Raw genomic sequence first — 21,168 nt, 5'->3', positions numbered from 1 at the left:
TGCAGCAACCGGCACTGCCGATTTCACCAGGAGGTATGAAGAAAGCCCTTAACAGACAGTTGTGGAATAATCCAGTCACAAACACGTTTCTTCACAGCTGCTGGCAGCTAGTAACTGCTTTATGCTCTGAGAGGAAGCTTTACAGCTGTGATACTTCCCGGAGGTAACAAACGGGGATGAGATCATCCACATAAATGAACCGCTTTCAAACCAGTGCCGCCCAGCCCTCGCTCCAGCGAAAGCGATCCCTGGGGCACAAATGACACAGGTTATGAAAGATTGCATAAAACCCAAATTCCACCTGTCGGTCTAAGACACCTCACGCCGCTGCACACCACGGGTTAGAGGCAGATGCTTTCCCACGGGCAGAGGAAGCCACTCCACAGAACAGCAGCCTGCTTGGCGAGGCAGGGGCACAAACTGCCTGCTGAGGAGAGGAGAGACTGTACCAGTCTGCCTTCACTGACATATCTTCCTGAGGCTGAAGCGCTCACGTCTGGAGCAACCCTTCCTGCAAAGGTTGGAAAGCGGCCAGTGCCCCTCCTAATGCCAAACAATCAAGCTGCATTGAGGCAAGGCGGCTACCTCGGTTTAGATGCCCAGGACAGGCACGGCTAGGCTGACATGAGGACTGCACGCAGACGGGCACGGCCCTGCTTGCATAGCAGGTTTCCCAAGGGACCGCGATCCCCAGAGGAAGAGCAGGGTTGGGACTGCCGTTGGGGCAGACCCAAGCCACCAAAGCTGCTCCCGTTCCTGCAGACAGGCATTTCATGTCCTGCTCACTCCCTGGGACAAGCCACGCTCAAGAACACCATAGATTTTGCCCAGGCTACTCAGGACCAGCCATTGCACCGATGGAGACCATTTATGTCCCATTTGCAGCTACTGGAGCTCAGATCAACCCCGTGGCTGTCGGAGCCACAGCTCCTTGCTCCGAAGGGCCACCTTTCCCATAGCCTTTCTAGCTCGCAGCAAAAAACCATCCTCGTCTCCTTTTTTTCTAAGCCACAGCCCACTCAGGACACCAAATTGCCAATTTTTGGCATGGCCCAGTGAGCATGCCCAGAAAAACATCAAGGTATTTTTTGGCAGCTGGGACCGTTCCTCTCCAGGAGGGGAATGGAGCAGCCAGGAGAGACAGCGAGGAGGAAGGAGAGCCCCGCAAATAGAGGGAGGCTCAGCCTTCTGCCCCTGCCCCGGATTTGCCCCATGCCTCCCCCCTGCCCCCTGCCCTCCGGCTGGCCCTGGGGATGCTCCGCTGATGCCCTGCCAGGGCAGAGCACCGCAGGGAAAAGGCCACGGGCCCTTCCCAAATCAACGTCAGGTGCAGAGCCAAGGGAGGAGATCCCGCGCAAGAGAGCTGCCCCCAGCCCAGGCAGACGCCACGGGGTGCCAGACCCGCAAACCCTGCCTCAGCCCTCCGACGCCGAGCGCCTCCAGGAGACCCAGCATCCGTGACAGACTTGTCACCAGTTCAGGCAAAAATTATATGAGAGAAACAAATGACTCAACAACAGCTGTGTTAGAAGTCTTACATTTTTATTGCATTCTTAACAAAAATACTTTTAAAGAGAGAATTTTTTCAGCATGTACAAGACATGGAGATACTGGGGTTGAGCACAGCAGTTTGCTTTGACACGGGCACTTACTTCAACAGCCAGTGAACATGATGGGTGCAGGAGGAGCCTTTGTGAGCCAGTACAGAAAAGCCACTCCACCGAGGGGTCTACACAGGGCAGGAGATACGTCCCCAGATCTGGGCCAATCTGTAATAGTCCACAGAGGAAACTGGGGGAATCATCAGGCAGTTTATATTACAAAGTCCTTTCTCCTACCTAGAGCCCAGCCTTCGGGGGTTTGCATTGAAGGCTGCGCATCCTGCGCCAGGACAACGGGATTCTCTCTCTAAATGTGTCTGTGTGGACAAACTGATGGCAGCGATGATGCCAACTCCCTCCAGTTCCCAGCACCTGCGAAGTCTCCTCCTCTGCAGACCTGAGGGTTCCTGGAAGGGATCCCCCCGGACAACATCAGAGGAGCTAATCCTATCAGTATATCCATGGGAGAACATCAGCAGGGACCAAATATAAAAATATAAAATACTACTTCTAATATATAGCAGCAGCTCTGTATTGACTCAGAAATCCTTTAAAACATATTACCATTTTTTCAGTTCTCTGTGATTCATAAATTAGATCCACTTCTACCAGATTTCCCAATCTTCCCTTCAACTGAAGAGAGACTGTGACTTTTCTAGAATACAAATGTTACAACAGAAGTAAACCGACATTCTCAGAGGAAGGTGAGCGAGTACTGCCCTGGTCTGGCACCAGCACTACGAGGAATGTCTTCTGCATGAAACCAGCGTGGGTCATTCCTCAGAAGGGAGGTTTTTCTCCTTGCCAGACCTCTACTTCCTTGAGCAAGGGCCTTTTACCACACCACTAAAAATAAATTACTTGAATTAGAATTACAGAACAATTAAAAAGAAAAAAGGAAAAGCACGTCAGGAATCCCTGACACAGCAGACATACAGTGAGCTTTCCAGAAGAGAAGCTAGTGCACTATACTTTCAAAGGACAGGCCAGATAGATTAAAGAAGATCCTTCAAGATCACATTAAGCAAGCCATCCCTCTGCTACACTGCACAGCCTGTGTTCAACTCCCGCTGAAGCTTATACAACTTTTCGGCCAAGTGTGTAGCCCAGCCATGGCATGACGACGGGCATTCGTATTAACTTGAACAGTTTCCTGCAACCCCCCTCCACATACAACAGGACAGCCCGGAGAGCAGCGGCACGCTAACTGTGCGGGGTAACACCTTGGCCCTTTTCCCTGCTGAAGCATGACATGATAATGGTCCAGATTTTTCCAGAGATGGGGGCAGCATGGCAGGTGCAGAAGACAGACATGTTGTAAAAAAGCTGCCACTTATATGTTGTCACCACCTGAGGTGACATTATTAAAGCCTAGTTTCAGAATCAGGGTTGTACATGGAAACCTCATGCAGCACTAAAGCAATTCAAATGTAACACAGTTCTTTCTTGCGCCTGTATGGGGAAAGAAAGCAGCACAAAACCAATGTCTAAGACTTTAACCTATATAGCTGTGAATTTAGATTGTAAACTCTTCACAATAGGAGAACACAGTACAGATCCCACCCTAAATAACACTAAGTGCAAAGCAAGTACTAAAATTGACAGAATTACAGTGATACAAACCCAAACTGTTCCCAAAGTCAGAAGCAGGCCCTATAGCTTTCCTTGTTTCTGTGCAGTCTCTCACATTTTGAAGAGGGTGAGGTGGTTCAAAACTGAAGATTGTAACATGCAAGAAAATAATAGGGTACAATTCTCTTTAAATGTTGTCGTATTATGAAATAATTGTATTTTAACTGCAAATGTGAAGGGTAGGTAGGGATTTCAGACTGGAGCAGACGAAGATTAAACTCTCTGATATAAGTGCAAGTGGTACTGCAGGATCCAGCACGTGCCATAGCAGCCCTTCTCAGCAGTCTAAAACCACACAGTGCTCAGACCTGTCCTCCTGTCCTCAGCATCGTGCCTTCTTCCCTTCCCTGCACAAGCCCTGCTTTTACACCCCTTTCCCCAAAACTGTGCGTTAGTCACAGTAAGCCCTGGATTGCCCATTATTGCTGAACACAAGATAAAAATAACGAGCAATAAGAGCCTTTAGAGCCATAAGGACGTATCTCTGCCCAGTGCACATACTAATTTGCAGGAAGATAATGGGAAGGCAGTAGTAGGGTAAACTTGTGGGTTGATTGCAAAGGGAGCTCTGTAGTACACTGTCTCAGTAAATAACATTTCACAGGCACAAGAAGAGATCAAGATAATGATTCCTATTGCATCTCTTAGCTTATAGACCGTGCAAAGCACGGGGAAGCCAGTGAAAACTCCTAATCTCTATGAACAGAAAGATGTCCTGCATCCCAAGCTCTGTAAGATTTGAGATTCCTCTTTGCCATTGCAGAGGGCCAGCCCTACTATTCAGCTGCCGTAATTCATACTGCTCTGTTAGCTAGCAGGGGGATGGATGGGTTAGGGCAGCTGCTGACCTTCCCCACAGAGTACTGATGCACATGGAGAGGCCATGTGAGCATGCAGCTCAGGAAGGGGCATCCTTCTTTACTTTATATGAAGCAGACTAAAAATGGTGTTTTCTCTTTCGTGACCTAGTAGTCCGTGCAGGAGGAGTCTGTTTTGGGGGGTTTTGGTTAGACTCTGCTCTGGGCTCAAGGGGCTGTTTTGAGCAAGCTGCTTGCAGAAGAGACCCCTGCATGACACTAGGATCCTGTATCCTATGGAAAGCCTGGACCCCATCACGGATTTCTGACAGGGTCTGGCACATCTGGCCAACCTGGCTGGTGAGGTCAGCCATCCTCTGACCGATGACATGCATGCTGTCTGCCATGTCTCTGTGAATAGCCACCAGCTCCTGGCAGAACTGCCTGAACAGGTCTGTTTGCTGTGTGTGGGAATGGAGAAGCTGGCGATCGAAGCTGGAGAGGGGCGGGCTCCTTGTGCGGAGGTTCGGGGGTCTGCAGGAGGAGGTGGTGCGCGGGGATGGACGGTGCAGTTCCTGCCTTTGGCTGGTAGCTTCTGAGTGCTCTGATGAGGAAGAAGTGTGGAGGAAGGGGGGCCTGGAGAGCTGGTTGACTGCTGCACTGGCCCTCTGCCGCGATGAGAAGCGATGTTCTCGAGAAGTGCCTGGCATCTCTTCGTCTTCGTCAGCTTAAACAGAAGCGGAAGCATAAATTATTAATGTGAAATCCCTCACAACTCTGACTTCTGTTTCATGGTATCTCAAAGCACACGGAAAAAGGGTTTTCCCCTCCCCCCAGCCTGCCAGTTGAGACAAGCCTGTATCTCCTGATGCATAACTCAACATGCACGTGCTGCAACGTTAGCATCTGGGTCACAAGCTTAGCCATAAGAGGCCTGAAGAGCAGGCGAACCCAGTCAACCGAGGAGGAATCCAAGCTGCCATGGTATTCTATACACAGCATTGTTCATTACTAGAAGATAAATCCATTTCAGACAGTAGCAATGAATCCCCTTCCCCAAAACCATAACTAGCTAGAACACTCCAACATTTTGGAGGGACAAAGGCTCCTGACCTTTGGTCCAGTCTCAGAACACCCTGACACATTCAGTTCCTCATGCCAAAACCCTGCTCCCATGTCATTTCTTACATCCTCTGCACTGAGAAAAGCATAGACGTAGTGTTTGCTGCTCGCAAAGTCTGTACTGCAAGGCTGCTATGTGGCTTGGCATCGCTAACAGAACCAGGCAGTCAGGCGTAGCAGCAACAGAACCCTATATTATTTGGGCAAGTATACTTGATGCAAAACCAAAACCAAAGCAAAAAACCATGGGAAAGTTCTCATTAGCCTGATAAACATCTAGTGATGTGCCAGTTCACGGGCACAGGCACACCAAGTGTAAGAAGAGACGATACTTCACTTGTTGCAACTGCCCACTATCTCCTTGCACAAGCTGTATTCATTTTACCTCTGAAATAGCGCAACTGGCTTCCACAATAGATGCAAAGAATGACCAAGTCCCACTTTGTCAGTTCTTGAAGATTTTTGCCCTTGCTTTCCCACTAACAACATTACTTCAGATACGAGGTAAGACCTAATGCGGTAGGACAGTGCCGCCCATGAAGTGTTAGTTGGCTCACTTCCCAAGAAGTTATCCCCTTTTTCTCTCCTTTGTATCCCTAAAAGCTCACAGACCAAGAAGTTGCACCTCCATACAAGAAAACCGCATGTACACAACTGGGGAAAGAACCTGCAAAAAGCAGCTTGTGGTTCAGCACTGGAAGGCGTCTGAGCGTTGTAGTGTAAGAAGATTAACTTAGAAAGCAGGGCCAACAGTTTCTTAAAAAACAGTGAAGAAGGGAGTCATTATCATCTACCTTTTTCACAGCACTTGTGCTGAGCCTTCAGACCACTAGTGAGAAACCATTAGTGGCCTGGCCTCAGAGCGTAAACATCAGTGATCACTGAGACCCCTCAACAGCCCTCTTGGAAGATGGTTACCATGCAGTGATCCATTAGTGACCAGCACATGGTTCTCAGCTTGACAGCACTGCTGTTTTACTGGGGTGCATGCAAGATGAAGAACTCCTAATCCTTTACAAACACTGTCTCAAAGCCTGGAGGTAGTTGCACTTCAACTACAGATGTTCCCTCACTTGTAGGATTAGTTCAGACTTACGACCCATTAAGAAAGTGGAATCTGAACAACGTCTACCCTTAGAAGACAGTATGGAAAAGGACTAGATAAACAGATAAAGAAGATGATCTTTAACTTGGAAACAGCTTTCCCTCAATCCATCTCAACACCCCATGATCACCAGAGCAGGCTGTCTTGAAACCAAACATGGCAGTAGGACCTGGCTTGACAGGCAACCCAGCATCTCACAAAACACACAACGCTCTTCTGGTGTCAAACTGAGATACGCAAGCATAAGACAAAGAGGTGTTAAGGCAATGATACTTACAGCTTGTTGACGGGCTGTCAACCACGTCCAGATCCGCTCTCCGGAAGCCGTGCATCTGGCGTGACGAATGCAGCGTCGACTCGATGGCTCTCTCGTGGGCGGTCAGGACGATGGCCGAGGGCCGCCCCGTGCTGCCGGGGCTGGAGAGGGACCTCTGCATGAATGCCAGTTTGTCCTTGGTCCTTCTCTTCATGTCATCCCATCTGTGTTTAATGTCTTTTACAGACCTGGGGACCTGGCTGACTGAGGTGATCTGCCTGGCTATGCCTTCCCAGATCTTGTCCCTGTCAGCATGGGATAGACGCATTGTCTCCCTCCCAAACAGCATGGCTTCATTTCGGGTCACCTCAGTGACCAGAATGTCCAGTTCTTCCTTGGAAAACTTGGGCTTCCTCTTTCGTTCAGCCATGTTCCTTGGGTTGAACATCCCACAAAGCACAATTGGGTGAAAGGAAATCAGCGCAAAGTATCCCCCTGCATCCAACCACTTGGCCAGTGCGGCACTGGGACAGAGGAGTTCGGTGGGATCCAGCTCCCCCCACCCGCAACAACCTCTCAGTTTTCCTCAATCGCACCAGGAAAAGGCAGCCGTTTTGTTTTTAAGAGGCAATTTTCAAGCTTAAGAAAAAAACCACCATGCGACACTAGTGTGAAGGAGCCTTCTCAGCTTTACAGTTAAAACGAAATTTTACACTTCGTCTGATGCCCTGACTTAAGTATGAGAATTTCAGTACAGCCTCACATCACTTGCCGCAGTTCGTGCGCAGAAAAAAGCGTGAGAACTCGCAATCACGTTGATGAATTAGCTTCTAAGGTGACATTGCTCGAAAATGGGTTCTTGAGGAAATTTAGAGGCCTGAAACATATCTTATTGTTCTGCCTGGCACAACATGCAACGGAAACTTTTACACCACCCTTGCTGTTAAAACTTGCAGGATGTCATGCAGAGGCTACATCAAATTGGATTTTTTTCAGGGGAGGGAGATTTCGACTAGACTCACGGGCAATTTCTGCAACTCACTTTTCCTAAGGAAAAGTCCCTTCTTCAGCACCAGGGGTACTGCACATCCAGTGTTTGTCTGCTTCACAGCAAGCTCTTGTTTCACTCAGAAACGGTTGCCGTTTCCTATTGTTCTCAAAAGGAATGAGGCCACCCACTTGCTTTTCCTGGCTAGGCTTTGCTGTCGGTGCTGCTGACAGGAGCCTGCTCCTAGTTTCTGGTGCTTCTAACTAAAAACTCATAGCCTCAGCCCATTGAGAAGAAGAGGCAGCCACCCTAAGAACGACCAGTTTTGTCCAAAGACGTATGTGTGTATGTGTTAATTTTTCCAGCCACGGTTGAAGGAAACTTTAAAAGAAACAAAACATTAGTCCTAAATAGGGCTTTTTTGGGGCGGGGGGGAAGGGGGGAAGAAGGCGGCAGATCTATTTAATAGGGAAGGAGAAAACAAACTGCGTGAACATGCAGTTTTGCACATAAACCAGTGGGATTGTGGACAGGGGAATAATCCACAGCCTGGGCAATGGACACCTGTGTATAAGCACGCAGAACAGCACAGAAGAGATCAGAGGCCATGGAGGAGCAGAACTGCTGGGAAAATTTAGTGTATGCCTTCATTTGAATTATAGCAGAGTGAAGTAAAATGCCAAAACGGTTATTGTAGCGCTACACGTTACACAAGACTGCTTTTACACATCTTCAAACAATTAAAAGCAGGGATGTCGGGAACTTTTTTGAAAGAGGTCAACCTTTTTGGTGCTCACATCATACAGTTCTTAATATTTTAAAAGGAAGTTCTCAGATAGAAATCTACATCAGCATGGAGTTACGGTGGAGAACACAACGCTCATCTGAGGTAGAAGACTTCACCCCAAAAATCTGTCACTATAAGCCTAGAAAATTAATGTTTAAAAAGGATATTAAGATGTAAGATAGAAGAAATAAGACATCTTAATGGTTAGGACCTAACAACTGTAAATCTGAAGTGACACCATGGGAGGGAAAACATATTGGCTTCCCCATGTGTTAGTTTTCTTTCTGCTTATGGGCCCAAACTAAATGACACCAAAGATGCTAGTATTACTAGTAAATAGCATCTTTGGTTTCATTTAATTTGGGACCTACTATTAGCATCTTTGCAATGTTAGGGGAATAAACTCTGGCTGGGATAGCTCAGACCCTCCTCTTTCAAAAAACTACATTTAATCCTAAAATCTTGGCAGAATGCCCTATCTCTTGCAGACTTTAGCCACCCAAAATACTGTCTGAAAAGCTGGTATAAGCAAAGGCCTCAGCATTTTTCCCGCTTGCCCCCCGTTTGTGATGGCCCTGCTGGCACCTCCTCAGACATGGTGCCTTCAGCACTGCCATGGCCCAGCAGAAGAGAGGTGGTTTGGGGTGCTCTCATGTGAAAGGTGCTTGTGGGCTGCAGGCTAAGAAAAACCTACAGAAAGGCAGAGTCACCCTTGTCAGATGTTGTTCTAGTTTCTCCTTAGTGTTGTTACGCTGATGTTTAATGAGTCTCACTGACACTGCTGCCCTCCATCGGGGTAAGTGTCGGAAGCTGTTGACCTTGGTTAAAGCTGGAAAACCAGTCGAAGATGCTGCTCAAATCCAGGCCACACACAGGGAGAGCTGGGAGCTAGGTACACAGATGCATTTCACTGGGAAAAACGTAAATGCATCCTTGAGATACTGTTTTGGTGGAGCTTCATTTATGGAGGGATAGAAGGGAGTGTTTAGGGAAGATGGTAATGAAACGATGGAGAGCCAGCAAAGCACTTGCTACACTGACCTCAAGGGAAAAAAACCCTCAAACTTAAAAGGAAAAAGGAGTTCTCCCAGCTGAACACTGGAAGGGGGAAAAGGCTACATGGAACATTGAGCAAGGGCACATTTACAGTTTGATTTTTATCACATTGAGCAAAACTGGGCTTCATGTATATTCTCCGCAGGTACCCGCGACTGCACAGTATCATCAGTGCCTCCATGTGGTGGAAACAAACCTCCACTGACAAGCTGCTCTGGTGAAAAGGAAGTAACAGTATTTTGCAAAGTGCCCCTGGGTAGAGGTGAGCTTGCAGAACAGAAGTCTCTCTGGAGCTGCTCGGAGCCGCTGGCGGGGTCAGGAAACCTATGCCCCCTCTTCCCTGCCGAACCCATGGCTGCTGTCACTAGCAAAGCTGCACCGATGGGGAATTAGAGCCCTTTTTGCTCTTCCCAGACAAGGAAGTGGCATCCCATCAAATGCACTTAGGACAACCTGTGATAGACCTGGATATTCAGATTTCGGGGTTTCCCCTCATTTGCTCCAGCATGACTTGGGTCAAAACTTAAGTAACTTTAAGATAACTTAAGTATTCCAACAGCAAACTCACCATGCAGAGAGTAATGAGTTCTGGCCAGTTTTAATCACAAATTCAATCAATGTTAGGTTCCCAGGCAGGCACATTAACCTCCTCCTTATAAAAATGCAGACAGTATTACTGTCAGAGAGATCTTTTTCCCCTCATGCATTTCCTCTAGCATGCAGGATGCCTCTAGGAGCAGGCACTGATATTTGGAAGTACCTCTCTGGGGATGCTGTGTGGGTTTTAACAAGCTCCAGAGGAGCCCCAATTGTGGGTCTGCGAATTCACACCTCAGCCCAGGTCAATCTGAAAGTGCAAGACTGTACAGCTATTTCTTTAAAAAGACATGTGACATTGTAAACTATGTGAACAGTGGGCACTTAATGATGACCCCACAAAGACATCAGGTGACTCCACTTTTCTTGGCCTCTAAGATGCAAGCATATAACCGCTTCAGAGCCCTGGGGAAATTTTTTTTACAGGGATCACAGTCCTGCAGTACTTTAGGATCCCTTTGCTCTGCATAAATTTCAGTCTGTAATGCATAAGAACATTTGCTCCCCTTGCTGCAAGGTTACAGAGACCAGTTTATGAAGTTCAACAAAATGACTTGTGCATAGACTGGTGGCTTTTACTCCCCCTGAACACATGGGCAGCCACAGTAACCCCGATTTTTTTTAAGTTTTTATTTTTAAAAGGTCCTGTAAAGTTGAAACAGCAGCTCAGTACTTAAAAGATCTACCGATCTAAGTTGGTCCTGCTTTGAGCAGGCCATTGGAGCGCCTGACCAGAGCTCCCTTCCAAGCTCTATTATTGTATGAAGAAGATTAAACCACAGACATCTCCATTATAAGGAGACACAGGAAGACATACAAGAGAGTCTTGCTCCCCGTGAGAACTCTTTGTAACTATGTTTGGAGAGGAAAGGTGGCAGAGAGGACGGCAAAGCAGAAAGAAGTGATGAAGTCTTGCACCAGCCTTTTCACATAGGCTGTGAGAAAGGATGAATTTGAACTGTGCCAAAAGCCTGAGAACTCGGGTACTCACACGTAAGAAAGGATACAGACTATAAATGCCAAAACTAGCCTGGAAATGCCACACACGAGACACTTCAACAATTCGGTTAGGCACCACGAGTTTGCTGGTGCTTCCCATCCTGCATCTCAGTCTGGGTCAAGAGACATACACACAGAGGGATGTTTCCCGGACTTTCTGAATTACTTTCATTTTTTGGTCAGATCCATTTTTTTAAAGGTCCCCAACAACTGAATAACAGAATTTTCTCTGAAGTAACCAGAAACAACAGCTGGTTCTGTGCAATCCTTCAGAAGCCCCAAGAACTCCCATCAGCAGCAGTTTATGGTTTGTGTCTGAGAAGGCACCAATTTCGCTTAAGGTTTGCTGCGATCCGTGGTAATCGGTCACCCTGAGCCCTCAGAAAAATAAAAACAGAGGAAGAGGTTTGTACACATCCAAAGCCATGGAGTTTCATAAAGTGTTGGAAACAACAGCGCTTTACTCTGGACAGAGATGAAGGGTGTATTATTCTTGTGCCAGCGGCCAGCTTAGAAGAACATGCTCCCAGCATCAGGAGTTTGTCTTGACTGACTGATGAAGAGGGAAAGGGCAGGAGGATGTTACCATTGCCATGCCATCTGCTACGCTTCGTACTCCTTCCTCCCTGTCATCCACTGCCCTGGGTAAACAGCCACTTGAAATTAAACTGCAGGAACATGAAAATGGACTCAGATGTGGTAGTCAAACAACAAACACAATAGCCAGATCTACAAGAAGAGAGAGGAGTCAGACCAAGCTGCCCTCCCCGTGCCATACCCACCTACCCAGAGGGTGAGTAGATCTGCTTTGCAAAGAACTCCATCTGTGAGTGATGGCAAAGAGCACCATCTGAAAAACAAAAAGAGCGCTGAGGAACATGAAAATGGACTCAGATGTGGTAGTCAAACAACAAACACAATAGCCAGATCTACAAGAAGAGAGAGGAGTCAGACCAAGCTGCCCTCCCCGTGCCATACCCACCTACCCAGAGGGTGAGTAGATCTGCTTTGCAAAGAACTCCATCTGTGAGTGATGGCAAAGAGCACCATCTGAAAAACAAAAAGAGCGCTGTCTACAGCGTCCTGGAAGTACGGTTTCTGTGGGTAATCTCCGTGACAGGTAATGTCCTAGCACAAGATATCAAGTGCACCTCTGTTTGAAAGCTGCTAACAAAAAAACCCAAGGCTTTTTGAGGACTACTAGCTCCACTTGAACTGTCAGTCAGACTCTGCATAATACTGCTATTAGAAGCAATTTTCAAGAATAAAAACAGAAAGATCAGTAAGACTGGTATAGCCTGCACGGGTCCTTTGATACATCCTTACCCAGAGAGTTGCAGACATCGCCTTTCCACAAAACCGTAACCTCCTCGCCTTTCATGGCTGTACAGAATGGCCCAGACCATGGCAAATACAAGTTTAGGCAAGAACATTCTGTTCTTTGGTACTGGGATCATGAGTGGTGCCCATTTAAATCCAGACACGAAGGTTATGTTCATGGTACTAGGAGGAAGAGTTCATATGATTTCTGCTTTCCAAAACTTGCTTTCCCCCAGTTTCACTGTCATCCAGATCACATAAAGATCCAGATCTAAGCAGAAAAATCTCACTCTGATTTTTGAACTTTGCAGTTCAAGATATATGTCCCCCTACCTATCTGCCCACTGTACCACTGCTTCTTTTTGGAGTGACAACTCCAGCTTCAGCCCAGGTCTAGCATTTTCTCTCATCCAGTTGTGTACAAAGGTAACAGCTGGAATTCTTACAGAAAAATGAGATCCTTTGCTGAACTTTATGAACATAAGTGTCAGAACAGCTGCTATCCATGTGAAGACTCAAATAGAGCAAAAGTGGTGCAGCCAGCTTTGACCAGCTAGGTTAGTCTTGCATCTACCTGTACTTCACGCTCTCTCTTCCCTTAGTGAGTGACAACTGAAAATCCTAGGCATCCAGGCCAACGAACCAGTTAATTCCCATGCTGCTTTACTCTTGTATGAAATGCCTTCTTGACAACAACCGTTTCCAAAATTCACCCCTGAAAGCAGGATTGGTCCTAATGAGGGACGGGCCACAGCATGCAGCTATGTCCCATTCTGGTGACTCACCGTACGCACGAGGCACTCCAGCGTTTTGCCTGTGCCTCAGGAGGCTGCAAGAGTGACCTACATTTTGCAGATATATGCCATTACTTGAAGCACTGCATCACGGTTAAACATGTTCCCTTACTGCTGCAGTTAACAAACCAGAGCCAGCTCCACTCCTGGTTCAGTAATGACTGGTATTTGGGTTCTGCTCTGTTGAGACCCGGGGCCGGCAGAGGGAGCGCAAGCACACGCATGATTTTGCATTCGGAGCTGCAGCAACTCACTCCACGTTTCTCCTAGCACAGTAAAGCTGACACTACCAATGACAGCCACCACAGACAACTGTTTCAAGTGAAGCTCCAGAAAGGGAAAAAAAAAAAAAAAGCACCTCTTTCGATGTCTGTCAAATGGGAAAGGACAAAAAACCCCAAACAGAGTAAAATGTTACCTTGGGGATAATGCAAAGCATTTTGCAAATATTTGAACATAAAGTAAAAAAAAAAAAAAAAAAAAAAAATGGAGCAAGACCTATCAGCGTTTGTAAGAGTAAATAAGATCATCTTTATCATTTGTCCTCATTCCAGAAAATAGCCATCCTCCGTACAAACATCCTTGTTTTAGTCCCTTTCATTGAATCTGACTCCAAAGGATTCTCATCACAATAAATACTGCAAGAGCACAAGCACACCCTTTACAGAAGGGGTTGTGGCATTTTGGTTTTTCTGTCACACAAAATAACATGGAGTGTTTCATGGCCTCTCTCTGGAAGACAGAGCCCCAAAAGGGAAGGCAGAAGAGAACTGGACTCACCTCATCCAGTTTGCTTTGGTTTCATCCGTCCCATCGATGGATTTGTAGCGGTTGTTCTTATCAACGATCTGCAGAACAAGAGAACAGATGCAGCACGTCAACTAGCTGGTCCAGACAGAAGAAGGTCTACGACTCTCAAATCACTGCTTCAGTTCCAGCCATAAGTCAGGACATGAAACTCTACGCCAGCTCTCCTAGTACTACAGGCTGCTGCCCTGGATATGTGTGTAGAGGCTGCTCTGAACTGACTAAGAGGCATTTTCCTATGTACAAATATCCGTAACACAGAACTATGGATGCAGCTGACAAAATTGTTAACAGTCCTGAGACAGAAAAGATTAACTTTCCTTTCAGGACAGGGCTGAGACACACGTTTATTTTACAGACAGAAAAGCGCAAGCAGCATTTCCTATCAGCAGCTCTCAATTTTTTTCCCCACCTATAACTCAAGTCCCACATCTCATTTCTCATAATAATTAATATCCATCAATCTAGTGACATCTCTATCTCATAGGCTAACCGAGGCCTGTAGTACTAAGGTAAAAAAATACGGGTTTTGCTACTGGAGTCTGCATGTAGATCAGTTCCTGATGGACTGGACCTCTTTCCTGGCGTCTTGGGCCACCTGCTCTGCTCAAGCGGGCTGGGAGGGCATGCTGCAGGCCCATGAGAGAGCTCTGCAATCTCTAGATACATCCTTCCTCTGTCCTCAAAATGATGACCAGAGCAGAGAAAGGTACCGGAGGAGCCCTCGAGGTTGAGTGGGGATGGAAAAACATGGCAAGGGGGAGAGGAGAAATGAGCTCTGCTTCCTACAGCTGTGAACTGAACTCAGGTGCCATGGCACCTGGTCTCCTTTCACGTATCTATACCCTTAAGCTGCTAATAATTATGGCAGGCCAATGTTTGCCTACTGCCCACGTGGGTCAGCGGAAGATCTTCAGAGAAGGGGGAAGATGGTTAAGGTCTGGCTCCACAGTCCCCCAGCTCTGAGCTGCACGGCAGGGGTGTCACTTCGTTAGGGAGACACGTCACTCACCAGCCACGAGAAGAATCCTGCAGACTTGTCCTGGCTGGAGATCTGCCCCTCGTACGGCCCGAAGATGTGACCTTTGGGGATCACCTCGTTCATACAGCGCACGTCGTTCTCCCCGTTGGGCTCTTTCACCACCTCCATTCCAGGTGGGATGGTCAGCGCTGCCCGGTCGGGGATGCCAACAGGCACTGGGGTGTCAGACACGAACACCGGGGGGCCGTGGTTCGGGCACTCATCCACGAAATACTCCTGGCAGGACTCACAGACTGCGGGTGCAAGGGGAGCAGGGGTTAGGTCAGGCAGACATGATGCCCGTACAGGCTCACGCAGCTCATAGGATGCACGGCGCTCAGGACAGCACGCCCCAGCTCCCCGTCCTCCCCCCGGCCTGGCCGAGCCCCTTCCCCAAAGCCTCCACACACGTAGACGCTTCACCAGCTCCTCACTTTTTTCGCCACACGTCTCTGCTTTTGTGCAACAGCTTCCCTCATCAGCTCTTTTCAGGAGAGCACGCGAATTTGTCCCTGACTTTTTTCTTCCCTGCCTCCCACCCCAAACCAGCAGGGAGCTGACTAGGAAAGACCGAAGTCTATACAAGCAGCAGTGTTGCTTTTCCCTCACTCACAAGACACTTACACCAGAAATCCACTTGCTGAAAGCTCTTGGTCACGATCAAATCCCGTTTCCCTTTCAGTTTCTTGGGCTCCACCTCCATGGACTGTGGGTCAGGCCTTCCAGAGCTGGGGAGGGAACAACAGAAAGATGACGTTAACCTACCAAGACGTTGGGACTGCACACAGAGAGGAGCAGAGGCAACAGGGTCTGAACAACTCTCTTAGTCCCCACACCTGCAGCAGAGAAATGATTCAACCCGCCATCCAACCTGCCAAAAGCTGGTACCTGAGACGGCTTAAGGCTAAAGCCCACAGCAGGTAGTGGCTTCAGCTAGAGCAACCTCCACACGTGTCACTCACCTGGCATGTCCCACGCCAGGCAGGAGAGTGGCAGAGGGGACTCCCACCAGCAGAAAGGCCGTGCCGCTCTGCTACAGCCCGGGAAACGTGCTGCTCAAAGGCAAGGCACAACCCTCGATGCACGCCAGCACCGCAAGGCCTGATGTGAACTAGCACACGTCGCAGACACGTGCCTAGCACACGAGTAGGTGACCACCCCTGTCATGCACCTCAAGGCAGACCTCGCAAGGGAGGGTTTTAATAACTTTGAGAGGTTCAAGCGTATCCCTCAAAACCAACTTTAAGCTGTGAGGGGAAGTGGAGCGAAGGGGGTTAGAGTACATCGGACTGCAGCCCAGCCGCGTACCAAGGTTGTCCATACTCCTGGTCCCGGCACGGAGAGCAGGCCTCTGTTTTTATTGTCACCATCTCCCCTAAGGAAGCCTGGGTCTGGATCAAACAGTCCTTCAAGTTTTCACTCATGTTCTGAAAAAGAATGAAGGAAGAGAGGAGAAAAATGACTGGCCAGGAAATCGCAACCTTCCTCCCCCAGGAACCACAGCCTTCCTCCCCCAGGCCAGGATGCAGCCAGCGGAGCAGGCTCCTTCCCGGCACCAAGAGCCGCCATCACGCACCGGGGCACCGACGCGTGCACGTAGGTGGAAACCCCTTCCCGCGCCAGGGAGGAAAGAGCCGTCCAGTTGCAGGTCAGCTGAAGAGTGTGAGACACCACAGAGCAACCTGAGGCAGGGGGAATCTGAAGTATGCTCCGCAGTGCCCGTTAAAAACGTTGCGCATGGAATTTAAGACTGATGGTGGGATGTGTTATGGAAACACGGAGCACCACTACCTCAGAGCAGGTCTTTGAGGACAGAATGACGTGAAAGAGGAATGCAGGTCGTGGCATGAACCAGGATCCGTCTACAAATATAAAATATGCCAGTCTCCATCTGGGAACAGAGCATGGTGTACTACACCCCTGCAGATGCAGCTTTCCGTGTGCTCCGGACACCTCTGACAAACAGGTGAGCGCCTACAGCACCCTGCAGGGCTCCACCAAAACTGCACAAGTCATGCTCTTGATATTCCTGTCCCTTGCGATGACCGGAGCTGAGCTACCACCACCCTTCTGGCATGCAAGCCGTTGTAGTGAAAATGCTTCTCCCTCAGCTCAACGCAAGAGCCAGGAGCCACTTAATGATGTCTAGGGACAGCAAGCTCCAAAACGGTAACACTTGCCTCCTCCCCCCATAATGGGATGGTGTTGAAGAGAAAATATTGATAAGGCGAGTGATGATAATTCAGAATTGGTTTAATGAATATTAAGACTTTTGGAAGGATCACTAAGCTTCAGAGCATCCCAGCTTGAAACAAGGAATAAAGCAGAGTGCCGCTCATCTCTTCACTGCATTCGTCTTAAGACTTCCCCCAAGACACGTAAACTGGCTGCTCTCAGGCACCATAGCAGATCGGACAGACTTCACAGCTGCTCCCCTCAAAGCCTCCTGTGATCCCACTTTCCACGTCTGCTGCTCAGTAGCACACTCCATTACGCTGCATACTCGCAGTGCCTGACGGAGGGGCCTCAGCAGCTGGGCGGACCCCTTCTATCAGGGGAGCTGATGGAATAGCCCGTCCCCATTGCGACTCGGCTCTGGGCATCCCGAAATTCACGTTCTGAGGTCACAAATCCCTGAAGACAGGAATTTCGTTGTTCTACACGTGCTTGTATGGGACTCAGCACCATGGAAACCTGGTCTGCATTTGTGCCCTGTTTACAGCAAGAAGCAATGCTATTCCCAGCCTCTGTGGCTCCTCTTTGTGCCAGGGGACAAATGATTAGTTTTTTCAGCCCAACTTCTCACATGCCAATATGCAGCCTGAAAGACCTTCATCGAGCCTGTATCAAGGAAGCACTAGTTAATACTTGTATAGCGCTCTGAAAGCAAAGCCTCAGCGTAAGTACAACTAGATATGTGCAAACACATGCACTTTTAAGGCTTTACAAGACGCCCAAAACAAGACACACTTTCTTTCAGAATTACCACAGCCACCCAGAAGGAAAGCAATATTAAGGGCAAGGAGGGGCTCATTATTTTGGCAGGCTGAGCCTCTGGTCTGCACTCTCCGAAGCGAGAGGGAAGCTCTCCAGTCCTGTCCCCATGCACCAGCCGCTGCTGCAGGCAGGGGCTACCTGCCCTACCCATAGGACAAGGAAAGGTCCTTCCTGAAAAGTCTGCAGTAAAGCAGCTCAGGAGGGGGAAAGCAGCAGCTGGGGGAGGGGAAAAATGTTAAAAGACAAGAAGAGACGGGTGCTGCCCCAGAGCTGGTTAGCTGGTGCAGGAGAGGCAGATGCTGGCTGCGGGGCAGATACCCTCGGTCAGAAAACCCACCCGTTTGGGAAGCCTGGTGTACGAGGCACCCAGAGTTTAAACACCCACAGCCCCCAAGGCTTCAGTAGGAAGCAGACATCCGTCTCTGAAGAGACAATGGGTTTTCCTTTCCCACTCTTCCCTCATGGAGACTCCTCCGTTACGGAGCGAGAGAGACCCAGTGACGGTGCAGTCTGACCTCCTGCGCAAGGCAGGCCACCATGCTTCCTTCAGTGAACTCATAGTAAAACTACAGTGTACCTCCAACAAGGGGGGAAAAAAAAAAAAGGCAGAAAGCCAGTGTTTATTTTACACATGGAGCTCCTCATTTTACTGTATGGCACATTTTGCAGCCTTCCCCTCTCATGGTCCTCCCTGAACTCCCTCCAACTTATCAGCAACATTCCTGCGCAGCACCGGCTGCAGCACTCCTGCGCTGACGGGAGCAGCACCTTGCACCGAGATAACACCCTCCCTGCCCCTGCTCAGGGTTTCCATGTTTGTGTCCAAGTACCGCATTTACTTTCTGGCCACTGTGCTCAGCTGGGGTTTTGCATTTGGTGAACCGTCATGCTGCCGTAAGAACCCTAGCTCCTGCAACAGCTCCCAGGCCACCGCGCACCCCCCTCCAGCCCTCCTACCTGCTCTGCGACTAGGTGCCTGCTTTTAAGACATTCACACAACTCCTTCTTGTCTCGCCCAGCATACACGCGATCACACCTCCACCACTAACTTGCCTCTTTTCATTACTTGTGACTTGCCCAGACTTTGTGTTGCCCACGAACATAATCCAGATTAACTTTGCGTTTTCTTCCAGGACACCGACAAACTTAGAATCACAGAATCATTTAGGCTGGAAAAGACCTTTAAGATCATCATCGAATCCAACCGTAAACCTAACACTGTCAAGTCCACCACTAAACCATGGCCCGAAGTGCCACATCTACATGTATTTTAAGTATCTCCACGGATGGTGACTCAACCACTTCCCTGGGCAGCCTCTTCCAATGCTTGATAGCCCTTTCAGTGAAGAAATTTTTCCTAATATCCAATCTAACCCTCCCCTGGCACAACTTGAGGCCGTTTCTTCTCATCCTATCACTTGTTACTTGGGAGAAGAGACCAACCCCCACCTCTTGATTAGCATCAAGCCAAAAAAACAACTGCCAGCTGACACTACCAGAAATACACCATCAGCAACGGCTCTCCTTTTGTTGTCACACTGTGACCTTTCATTTAGTCAGGTTTTCGTTTATTCATAGAATCATAGAATAGTTTGGAAGGGACCTTTAAAGGCCATCTAGTCCAACCCCCCTGCCATGGGCAGGGACATCTCCAACTAAATCAGGTCAGAGCCCCGTCCAACCTGACCTTGAATGTTCCCAGGGATGGGGCATCGACCACCTCTCTGGGCAACCTGTGCCAGTGTTTCATCGCCCTCGTTGGAAAAAATTTCTTCCTTATATCTAGTCTGAATCTACCCTCTTTTAGTTTAAAACCATTCCCCCTTGTCCTGTCACAACAGGCCCTGCTAGAAAGTCTGTCCCCATCTTTCTTCTAAGCCCCCTTTAAGTACTGAAAGGCCGCAATCAGGTCTTCCCGGGGCCTTCTCTTCTCCAGGCTGAACAACCCCAACTCTCTCCACCTTTCCTCATAGGAGGGTTCCATCCCTCCGATCGTTTTTGCGGCCTCCTCTGGAGCCGCTCTGACAGTGTGTGACACATTGAATCATTCTAGCTGCTTATTCCGATGACCTGTGGCACAACTTCAGTGCATTAAACATGCAAGACATACCAACACTTTTATCAACCAAAATTATAGCAACATCAGAAAATCACACCATGTTACAAAAGACCTATTTTAAAAAAATCTGTACAGACTGATTATTACAATTAATACCCCCTTAAATCATGACCAATCCAATCCCTATCAGCTATTGCATTATTTTATTGGAAGCCAACATCAGGCTGCAGGTAGCCTAGTATTCTTGTTTGCCCAGGTTAGACTTGGTATTAGCTTAGTTGTTTATGACTAACACACAACATTTTTTTCTGTCTAGCTCATTACGTGTACTTTTTTTTTTAAATTTAGAATTTATGGCCCAGAGAGCGCTGCTCAGCCAGCCCTTTTAAAATCCCTGGATGCAAGTTAGCCAGAACAGCAACCTTAAAAATGTACTGCTGTAGTAGCTGCTGTCTGGTAATTTCCCGAGCCACTGCTACAACAGAGAGCATGACGCTGCTGCTGTAACTGGTACCGTCATCTAGCTCTTCTGCTGGCTACAAGACAGAAACATTCGACATTTCTCCAGTTCCAGGCATCAGTAGATGACTATGCTTTTAGGACCCTTTTAGCTTTTGATGTATTTAAAGCTGCTTTTAATTTTTACTAATTTCACTGCCCATTAGTTTCTCTTTCTTGCCTTTTCTCCTCCCCCTTTAGTTTTCCACAGCTACAAAGAGTCTAGTTCACATTCTGCACTTTTCACTCCCTCCACTTCATTGTTTGGGTTTTTTTTTGCCAGTTTTTATAGTTGTGTTTGTTCTAACACCTAAATATGAAGATCCTCGGAAGATTTCAGATGATGTGGAGAAGCACCATGTAAGCATAAGCAGAGCAGGCTACTTGGTTACTGCTGAAGGTACTCCTGGGGGGTATTCGGCCTCTCAAGTGCGTGTCCCTGTGGCCATCAGGACCGTCAGTCCTCCCAATATCAATGTGCACGTCAGAGAGGACAATCTCAAGGTGAGAGGGATGCTGTGAAGATCCTGGTGCTGTTTGCACACAATGTCAAGTCTTTTGTACAGCAAAGGCAGCTGTGGTATGAGGCACAATACCCCTCGGCAGGCCCAGGACACCAACGTGACTGCTACAAGATGCCTCCCAAGAGGCATCCCCAGGTTCACAGGCAGTGCCACATAACCTCTCCCATTCTCTTTACAAAGTAGGCAAGGACCTGTCATGCTTCTGCAT

At 48.3% G+C, this 21,168-nt stretch overlaps 1 protein-coding gene across 2 annotated transcripts; it reads right to left on the bottom strand.

Annotated features, from left to right (window-relative positions):
• Window positions 1-13,830: 13,830 nt before the first annotated feature.
• On the bottom strand, window positions 13,831-16,306 carry LOC104079402 (PR domain-containing protein 11-like). Of its 2 annotated transcripts, none has more exons than XM_009581473.1 (4): window positions 16,191-16,306; window positions 15,507-15,610; window positions 14,874-15,136; window positions 13,831-13,902 (listed from the first exon to the last, which is right to left on the bottom strand). In XM_009581473.1, the coding sequence occupies exons 1-4, from the start codon at window positions 16,304-16,306 to the stop codon at window positions 13,831-13,833; spliced, it is 555 nt and encodes a 184-aa protein (XP_009579768.1). The 2 variants fall into 2 exon arrangements, 1 of the variants encoding a protein (XP_009579768.1); XR_683553.1 differs by having other exon boundaries at window positions 13,833-13,902; window positions 15,509-15,610; window positions 16,191-16,255.
• Window positions 16,307-21,168: the final 4,862 nt, after the last annotated feature.

This window comes from Fulmarus glacialis, unplaced genomic scaffold, assembly GCF_000690835.1.
Source record: "Fulmarus glacialis isolate BGI_N327 unplaced genomic scaffold, ASM69083v1 scaffold11470, whole genome shotgun sequence".
Lineage (NCBI taxonomy): Eukaryota > Metazoa > Chordata > Aves > Procellariiformes > Procellariidae > Fulmarus > Fulmarus glacialis.
Note: the sequence above shows the minus strand (reverse complement) of the source record. Positions and strands in the feature narration are given on the sequence as shown.